General features: G+C 39.7%; 1 protein-coding gene across 1 annotated transcript; it reads left to right on the forward strand.

Moving 5' to 3' along the window:
• The first annotated feature begins 958 nt into the window (after nucleotides 1-958).
• LOC128420854 (histone PARylation factor 1) lies at nucleotides 959-8,989 on the forward strand. Its single transcript, XM_053402869.1, has 8 exons — nucleotides 959-1,099; nucleotides 1,893-2,055; nucleotides 2,822-3,011; nucleotides 4,502-4,600; nucleotides 6,409-6,559; nucleotides 7,794-7,881; nucleotides 8,390-8,562; nucleotides 8,751-8,989. Exons 1-8 carry the CDS (start codon nucleotides 974-976, stop codon nucleotides 8,880-8,882), a joined length of 1,122 nt encoding a protein of 373 aa, XP_053258844.1. The 5' UTR covers nucleotides 959-973; the 3' UTR covers nucleotides 8,883-8,989.
• The last annotated feature ends 770 nt before the right edge of the window (nucleotides 8,990-9,759 follow it).

The raw sequence follows: 9,759 nt of genomic DNA on the forward strand, positions 1-9,759 counted from the left end.
ACAATTTGTTGTTGACAAAGAACAGCAGGACATATAAAGGGCCCCATTACCTCCAGTAGCATCTTTAAAAGTAGAGACATCACCTTGCCAACAAAGGTCGGACAGTGTTCTCGAAGCTACAACCATGAGTCTGAGCAAACTGCGGGAGGCAGTGGAAGACAGAAGTGCCTGGCGTGCTCTGGTCCATGGGGTCACGAAGAGTCGGACACGACTAAACGACTAAACAACAATAATATGCCATATGGTAATTTATGTACCTAATAGGTATCTAAAGCCATTTGCCACCGTTGCTGTATCTAGGTTTTATTTTATTTGTTTTTTATCTTATATTTTGGAAATGTACATCCAGGTGTGTTTTTTCTTTAATTTTTTGGGGGGCCTCCAAGAGAGTGGTGCCCTAAGCTATAGCTTGTTTAGCTTATACGTAAATCCGGCACTGGCAGGACTGCACAATTAACAGTTCAACGGTTCTTGCTGTTGTTAAAATCTGTACACCGCCCTTCGCCCGCAGATCTCAGGGCGGTTCACAACATATATACCAGGGTGATTTGATTTCCTAGCCTAGCTAACACGTGCTCTGAGATCCCAGCCCGGTAGTGCATTTCCTCTGAAGCAAGTCCCCTTCAGTTCAGGGCTGCTTACTCCCGAGTAAAAAGCAAGCGCCGAACTGCAGCCCCAGTTCCTCATTGCCGTATCCGAGAGTTGTCGGGGATCGCGCGCCTCTTGCAAAAAACAAGCAAACCAACCCAAGCTCGCCTTGCAGCTGCTTATGCTGCAATGGACGTGTGTGTATACCAAAAAAAGAAATAAATAAATGCAGGAGCCACGCGGGGGGTGGGGACCCAAACCCCTCCAAAATGCAGGTGGATTTACACTTAGACGCGCGCAGCAAAGAATAAAAAACAACCCCGGCGCGCTTAAATTCTCCCCCGCCTCCCGCGCGCCCTTCGGCCGACCCAGAGGCCTTTGCGCGATGACGTCACGGGGCCGGGGCCTCGGGAAGCCTCACGGCGGCAAACGGTGGCATGTTGCGGCGTCGGGCGGCGAAATGACTGGAGGCGGGAAGAGGAGGCCCGGAGCGGCGGCTGCGCAGGAGCAGGTCAGTCGGCAGGCCCGATAGACGCGCACATTACGCAGGAGAACCGGGTGGCGGCGGTGGGGACCAGCCTCCTTTGTGCCGCCCGGCTCCTCTTCCAGGCGGGGCGGGGAGTGGTTTGGGCTCCGCGGCGCCGCTGGGACAAGGAGCGCGTCTCCCTCCCTGAGGCGACGGGGGCGGGAGGTGTCGCCGGGCGCCCTCCTCAACGCCTTCAGCTGGGCCTGGCAGAGATGGGGACCCCCGCCCAAGGATGCCCCTAGAAGAGCCTCCTCAGTGGGCGGCGCTGATCACACCCAAGGTCTCAGGTTCGGTCCCTGTATGGGACAGCTGCTTGTTCCTGCACTGCAGGGGGTTGGACTAGATGATCCTCCTCAAGGTCCCTTCCAACTCCACAATTCTATGCATAGCTGTCAACGTTTCCCCTTTTTTTAAAGGGAAATTCCCTTATTTCGAATAGGATTCCTCGCAAGAAAAGGGAAAAGTTGACAGCTATGATTCTATGGGAGGTCAAAGCACCAAGCTCTGGATTCAAATCCCCTTCCTCTTAGGCCCCTTCCTTCCCAATCCTCCAGCGCGCTACTACTAATAATAATAACAATATTTATACCCCGCCCATCTGGCTGGGTTTCCCCAGCCACTCTGGGCAGCTCCCAACAAAATAATTAAAATAAAACATCAAACATCAAATAATTAAAATTAATTATCAAACATAAAAAACTTCCTAAAGCATGAGTGTGTGAGCTTGCTTCTTCCCAGGCTGTGGGATTAAAATTGACCTGCTGTCCACTGGTACTAGTGTGAAAAGGGGAAGGAGGTCAAGAAGAGGCGGTGCTCCGGCGAAGCTGACATCCCCAGCCATGTACGGCAAGAGGTGGAAAGCTACTACCGGCTCCAGATGCCCGAAGACTTCTATTGTTTCTGGAAGTTTTGTGAGGAGCTGGATCCTGACAAGCCATGTGGTGGGTTCCGGAAACCCGGTTTTTCCGTGTTGTTGTTTTTTTAAATAGCATCTTTGGTGATAAGACGTTTTGGCAGCAAAGGCAAAAAGAGAAGTTCTCACATTTCCTCTTTGCTTGGATTTAAAAGTCAAATCCAGTGCCCCAACTGCAGTGAACCTTTTTTTTTTTTTTACCCTAGTCTACAAACTGTTTCCCCAGACATACACCTATGTAAAATGTCACACTTTCCCATGAACCTTCCAGTGTCAGTGCAGGTCATGGACATTGTTATTGTCCTCACTTTAGTGTTCTGATCCTAAAAGCATAAGATGGAACTGTTGATTTTAGTGGGACATATTTCTGTGTTATTTGTTTAGGATTGGACTGTGATGAGAAGATATTATAGCAACCAACAGTTGTACACATAGGCAAAGCATTAAAAATTTTTGTCTCCGCCTAGAGTTTGAGCTAGAAAGTCTTTATTCCTCTCCCCTCCCCTTCATTTTATTTATTTATTTATGAAACATTATTTAGGATTAGAAATGTGTACTGTGCATGCAGCTCTTCTCTAGGTAGATGGAACATCATTTTATTGACCTGAGAAGGGAGAAATGCACCTCAATTAGAGTTGCATTAATATGGGGCAAAGAAGAGCTTCTTTAAATAAAGTCATTAAAAAAGTTAAATAGGGCTTTTCTGGCTTAGATCTTTCTCCAGGAGCATAAAACAACATATTTTATGCTTTTGTGCTATTTTTTAAAAATGAATTTTTAAATACATTTCATAGATGCACTTAAATCAAGCATTGGACTTCAGCTAGTTGGACCATATGACATTCTTGCTGGAAAACATAAAAAGACAAATAGATCAGCAGATGTGAACTTCAATCTTCACTGGAGGTTTTTTTATGATCCTCCTGAATTCCAGACTATCCTTACTGGAGACAGCAAAATGCAGTATCATATGGGATATTTTAGGTAAGTAATGTATCTACCTTGGAAAAAGATTTTACTTATTCTAGCACTTCTATTCCTGTCATTGCCTTAAAACATACATTAGGCACTGCTGATTATTACTTTCAAGTAGCTCTACCCAGAATAGGATATGAGGCCAGGGACCAATTCCAGCACAGTGTGTGGCCATTTTAATTATAATCTTTCACCCGTATGTGTCTACAGGTGGAAAAGTGATATCAGAATGTGTTGTCCATATAATTGGGCAGGGGAGGCCGTTCCCAATAAATATTGCATCTAGAAATCTTGTCTGCATAGGCTGTTTCCATATACATACATTTTCTATGCAAAGTTTCACTGAATGTTTTCAGAAGCTCTCATGTCCATGCCAAATTTTGTAATCAGCCTGTAGTCTCATGTTGGCATACAAAAGCATCCCATAGGACAAGAAAGGGAAGTCTTATAATTTCTTTATTTCCTTCTGAGGAAACTAATTAGTTCAGTGAAACGAGTTTTGTAGCCGGCATCTCGTAAAGTCTTTGTTTAATTCTAGGTTTTTAAAAAATTGTTATTCTATAGTCGATTACTTCTCGTTTCAGGGATTTTCATGGTAATTTTTTTATTGTTTTCTGTAGTCTCCATGTTGGCATACAAAAATATCCCATAGGACAAGGAAGGGAAGTCGTTAATGTTTGATGTTTTATTGTGTTTCTAATATCCTGTTGGGAGCCACCCAGAGTGGCTGGGGAGGCCCAGGCAGATGGGCGGGGTAAAAATAAATTATTATTATTATTATTATTATTATTATTATTATTATTATCTGTGAACTGTTTATATGGAACTTTGGGAACTTACTCATTCATAATAAAGAAATGAATTTATCCAGCAGGTGGCTCCATACATTAATTTAGGCAAATGAAAACCACCTGAGAAATCTTGCTTACTTGTTGATTAATTCTTATGGCAAGCATATGCAGGAAGGCCATTTTCAACCTGAAAGTTTGAATTCTTGATTTACTGTTTAAATTGGAGAAGTGTGTTTAACCCAATAAAGTGTGTTTAAGGTCCCTAGGTGTAATCTATATACAGTTTAAATTCAGTATACAGATTTAAGGCTAGGATCCTAAACACACTTATTGGGGAGTAAGAACCATTGAACACAGTAGGATTTACAAGTATAGGGTTGCAGCATGAACATGCTAAAAAATATTGTCAATTTTTTGAAGTTTTTAAAAAATTCGGTACACTTTTAAAGCCTATTCTAATATGTTTCTGCCTTGACTGGGTCACAGCAGTCTAAAATCTTAAGTATAAGTTATGAAGAAATTAAATTTCCTACTCAAGAGTGAAAATTTGAGAGGCTATTGAACAATCCTCAGAGAAACATAAGAACTCATGCTATCACTTTTATAAATACTATTTTTGGTTGCGAACAATCTGGATTCTCTTTGTAACACCACAGAGAATGCTGATGTAATATGTTTAACTTCAGAACATTGTATGTGAATTTTTAGGGATATGCCGGATGAACTGCCTGTGTGGGTTGGTGAAAATGAAGCCAAGAAGGGCTGCACAATTTCTCAAGTTGGTGACAATGTCTTTGCTGCTGTAAAGTAAGATTTAATACTTTCAACTCCTGGATTAAAAGCAAACATGAATCTGGACCAAATTAGATGAGACAGGAGAGCAATTTCTATGTTTATGCTGGTTGCTTTTTAAAAACTGAAATGTAGTTGCAGGGTAAGTGCAAATTTGACTAGAGCAGTGTTTGTATATGTTCAGATATTTACCCACAAGCCATTTTCCAATAAAACTTGCACCACAGCTATGTTTCTTCATGGAACTGAAAAGGTACCTATTTACTTGGATCCGTCTAAAGTGCCTCTTGTCCTCCTGAACAAATTCTGCATTTGCCACAAGACTAGTGTGGGGTGCAATATATCCTAGCTGCTGTATCATAAGGTTTGGTATACCTACTTGTCCTCTGGAAGCTCCATTTCAGTTTTTGTAAAAAATGGTGGGAGACCAATCATATGGCTTACCTAGTTTGGTTCACAGAATTTCTAATTTGGGCACTCCAATGACATTTAGTGTGCAGTCCTACACATTCTTACCTAGGGAATGAATCACAATTATACAATGAGGCTTACTTGTGACTAGATACAGTATCTTGTATCTGTTAGTTTCTTGCCAGTTGCTCTTGTATAGCTGTGTGTTTCAGCTTTTGTGAACATTACACTTGATTTTTTCTGATTATTGTAAGCTAGCAAAATTTCCTAAACACTTTAAAAAGCAAGAAGGTAATCACTTTCCTATCAATGTTTTCTATATACCCTGTATATATTGTTCATATTATGATTCTTAGCAGTCTAGGACGGGTGGTGGAGGGAAATAACATAGCCGTCATTTATAGCCAAGTTTCTGCTTCAACAGCAATATTGGAGGCTGCCTTTGAGTTATCATTTTCAAGTCATTACTCTTCGTAAACACCTTATGCATTTTCCAATTGTTAGCTCAGAAATACTTTCAGCCATCCAGTTCAGTAGTTTTATTGAAAATTATGCATAATAAAGGGGTTGATTAATGTACTATGACCTGTTCAGTTTGCACATATTGAATGTGTTTTTCTTTTTGACTAAAATAAAACGGAAGCAAAATTGTAAACTTAGTTTAAAAAGCCAGTAGCTAAATCAAGACTGAAATCAAGATTCCCCATGCAGCTGTTGTTTTTGTCTGTTTCTTGAGTTGAGACAACTTGCTTGTTGAAACTTCTACCTTGTGCGACAGTACAAAACAACACCTAGTCTATTGAATAATCCATATTCTGGCACATCGATTGAAAGGGCTGATTGTGGGACTATTTTGATGTGATCTTTGTACATTGATACTACTTTTAAAAGTGATCATGTGAGCATTTCCACATGAAGTAATTACGTGGTGGCTAGTAATCCATAAATACAGCTGTTTAATCAGTGAGCAAGACTTAATAAAATCCTTTGGGAGAGGTTATAGTCTCACTTAATTGCTGCTTCCCCTTGGAGGCACTTGTGATCATTTCAAAAGCCTGTCTCTCAGCACCAAGCCTGACTCCAAAGTAGTCCTTTGGAATATTTACAGCTAAAGTTAGTTAAAAGTCAAAGTTAAACATTCATTCATTCATTTATTAATTACTATGTTTGCTTTGCTGATTAAATCCATGCTAGATTCTTTGGAAGACTTAAGAAAACTTTCCATGCTTTTATCATTCTAGAGCAGGGCTGGGGAACCTGAGGCTCTCCAGATGTTGTTGGACTCCAACTCCCTTCATCCCTCATAATCAACCTAAGCTAATGGAGTCCCAACGACATGTCCCAGGTTCCTCATTCCTGTTACAAAGAAAAGCGGGTGATGCACGTAACACGAAGTTTTCTTTTTGTTTCAGATTATTTTTGTCCAAAAGGCTTAAGGAATTGACGGACAAAAAGAAAATCAGCATTCTGAAAGATATAGATGAAAAACTAACCAAAACAGCAAAAGAACTTGGTTACTTGCTTGAGCAAAAAACCATGAAGATGAAACAGAGAGACAAGAAAGTATGGCTTGATTTCTTTCTAGATTAATAAAGAACTCTAATGTATAGGCCCGTTCCTTTTTTTTTTCCTGCTCAAGGCCAGCTTGTGTTAATTTTCTATAAGTTTACAAGGTAACTTATCCTAGGAAATAAATTCTCAATATTTTAATCACCTTTTTACTATGAGAAAATGTTGAGCTGCTTTACGTATGCTTAAAGTTTGATCGTTGTTGAAAGGTATAAAATACGAAGCATTGCTTGGCTGTAGGTATTTTTAAAGTTTTAGGAGCCATAATAAATTATGTTCAGAGCACAGAAACATATTCTTAATGGCATCTGACAGCAATGCCTTTTATATAAATTACAGCATCAACACTCTCTTCATGGCAAAACATGAGATCACCACTAATGTATACTTTAAAGATCCAAAGAACTTAAATAACAGAACAAGCAGAAACAATATGTAGGACATAGAAGAAAGTATCTCAAGCTCAACCCAGAAACCAAACAAATCAGGAATGACATAGATTAAGACTTAATTCTAAAACATGGATTTAGAATAATATCAGATATGTTTGTCCAAATATGTTAACTGTAACTAAACTATGTTCACTAGCTATAGGCTATAGATGGAAAAGTGTTACCTTAAGCAGCCAGAATACCAGTTACTTGTGCAACAGTCTATGTTTTGGAATGACAGGTGCAAATTCTGTTCATATTGAACTATGAATTTTCAAAACATTTCTATCTTTAAAAATCTTAAATTTAACTTGGGAAAGACAGGAGCAAGTTATAAATTCCCCTTCCCCCCAGTTAATCAGGAAACAGCTGAACAGCCTCAAAGAGGGGATTCCTTGAGAAACAGCCAATTCAAAACATTGTAGGTGCCTTGTGGTGGTAACCTCCAGTGGAACTGGCTTCTCTGTCTTTTCCCAATGGAATCACCACTTCAAGAGGAAGGAGGTGGAGCACTGTTTTCAATGGATTGTCTTAGTGCTCCAGAAGATTACATGGATGAGCAGCAAGGAACACTGAGCAATGCTCTATAATCATTGCTGTCGCACAAAAAGGTAGGGAGCTGTCTACTTGGTACAAAAGGTTTTAAAGGCTGGTTAATAATTCATTTAAATGTAAATACTTCTAGAAAAATAAGTCTTTGAATAGATGCAGAATTAATATTTTAATTCAGATATGGTTCCATGTAGTTTGACAGGCCTAGGCTTAATTGTATTTGTCTCTTTCTCTTTTCAATACAGGTAGTAACCAAGACATTTCATGGAGCTGGTTTGGTTGTCCCCATAGATAAGAATGATGTTGGGTACAGAGAGCTTCCTGAAACAAATGGTAAATTAATTCTAGTGTTTCTGTTCTTAGAAAAAGAAAATTGAATTTTGCTATTAGTAAGAGTGCATTTAGATACTGAAGTCTTGGGGGGAAAATGAATATTTATACGTTAGGTTGAATCCAGACTTTTGCTCCTAGTAGCAGGAGTATTCCCTGACTGTAATTCCACCCATGAGATGCTCCCGTTTGAAGTAGGGAAAGGTCAATTTTGCTGGTTCTCCTCTCCCTGGGTGACCTAATAGAACAATGTGAGAGGTCATGACAAGGGCTGCAGGGAGGGGGAACTGGCAAAAATTTGCTTAACAACCCCTTTCACCAGTGGGAGTGTCAGAGTCTAATTCCATAGCTATAGTGATCACTAATGAGCAACCTGTCTGCCATTACTGATATTCTTATTGAGAAATCTGTTATTCTGAAGAATCCTAGGCAACATACAGTAAAACAGACAAAACTGAATGATAAAGGAAATTTGTTCCAATTTAGTTCTTATGTGAACTTTCCTCTGCAGCTAGTCTCAAAAGAATCTGTAAAGCCGTTGTAGATGCTCCCAATGATGACCAGAGACTGAAAGCCTTTGCCCCTATTCAGGAAATGCTAACTTTTGTTCAGTTTGCTAATGATGAATGTGACTATGGAATGGGATATGAACTGGGAATAGACCTCTTCTGCTATGGGTCACATGTAAGTAAAATAATTTTCTCTGCAGAAACTCATTCATTTTGTGAATGAACAGAAAGAACAAATGAGCTCAACCAAGCAGCTCATGAAACTAACTATACAGGAAACTGAGGAAATGTTTGACATGAAAAACAGTATGAGTGTGTAATATCAATTTCAGCGAGATAATGTGTTCTTTTAATCTTTTCTAGTATTTTCACAAGATTGTTGGCCAGTTGCTGCCTCTTGCTTACAACTTGCTGAAGAGGAATCTGTTTGCAGAAATCATTGAAGCTCATTTAGCTAATAGGAAAGAAGAGAATGTAGACCAGCTTGCAGCATGAAATAGTGTCATTAAGTATTGAGTTGCCTTGTTTCGGGGTATTTTCTTGTTTTTTGGTACTGAACTGGTGTAGTTTCTATGTGAGATAAATAAACTTGTTTTGCTAAAGATTAGCAGTTTATTGAGCGGGGTGGGGATCCAAATTATATTTCCACTTTCATTTTGCACTCTGCGTTGCCATACACTGTAATATTATAAGATAATGGGTTGCAAACCATGAGGTGGCCTTCTAATGGCAGAAAAGCTGTTTTAAAAAATACAGTGGACTATGAGGAAAGTTCTGGGGTGGTGGGAGGTGAAAAACCTACTTTCCATGTTTCCTAAGCAGCTGAGTTTCTACTACCTTCACAGTTACTCCTACCCAATCTTCAGCAAGTGCAGGTGGGCATAGACCTGCCTTCTGAATAACTTGGTCAGAAGCTATATATGCAATACAAGGCTACTACAGAGGTGACAGCAAACATGCTGTAAAGGCGAGGGATCAATCAAGCAAGTCTTTCAGGAGGAAGAAAACTTACAACAAACCAGGAGTTAGAAATATGTTAAACTTGCTTGCTACAGACAAGAGAACAAAACGAATTCTATAAACAAAATTCCTGCATTTTCACATTTGATGATTTACTTAATATGGTTATCCTATTTTTTTAGACAATTACTATCTCAAAGCAGCTCATGTCTATTAAAGAAACTCACTGCCATCAGACTTTGGAACACACACACAGAGGAAGCAAAAAAGGTAGAGAGAAAAATTGTTCTTTAATGCCAGAACAAAGTTGGTGGTTCTTTTTTCTTTGGTCCCTTTATTTACGTTTTACGCTCTGCTCTCTTATCCCAAGTGGTTCACAAAAAGTTAAATTTAAAATCAAGTCTCTGTTGAG

The sequence above is a fragment of the Podarcis raffonei genome, chromosome 9 (genome assembly GCF_027172205.1).
Source record: "Podarcis raffonei isolate rPodRaf1 chromosome 9, rPodRaf1.pri, whole genome shotgun sequence".
In the NCBI taxonomy this organism is placed as follows: Eukaryota; Metazoa; Chordata; class Lepidosauria; order Squamata; family Lacertidae; genus Podarcis; species Podarcis raffonei.

What these genes read in the sequence shown, in the direction of transcription:
- LOC128420854 (XM_053402869.1), top strand. Translation starts at nt 974, where the DNA reads ATGACGTCACGGGGCCGGGGCCTCGGGAAGCCTCACGGCGGCAAACGG. An exon ending in CGGCGGCTGCGCAGGAGCAG is followed by an intron (nt 1,100 to 1,892) that starts GTCAGTCGGCAG and finishes CACTGGTACTAG; the next exon opens with TGTGAAAAGGGGAAGGAGGT. An exon ending in AATGTCTTTGCTGCTGTAAA is followed by an intron (nt 4,601 to 6,408) that starts GTAAGATTTAAT and finishes TTTTTGTTTCAG; the next exon opens with ATTATTTTTGTCCAAAAGGC.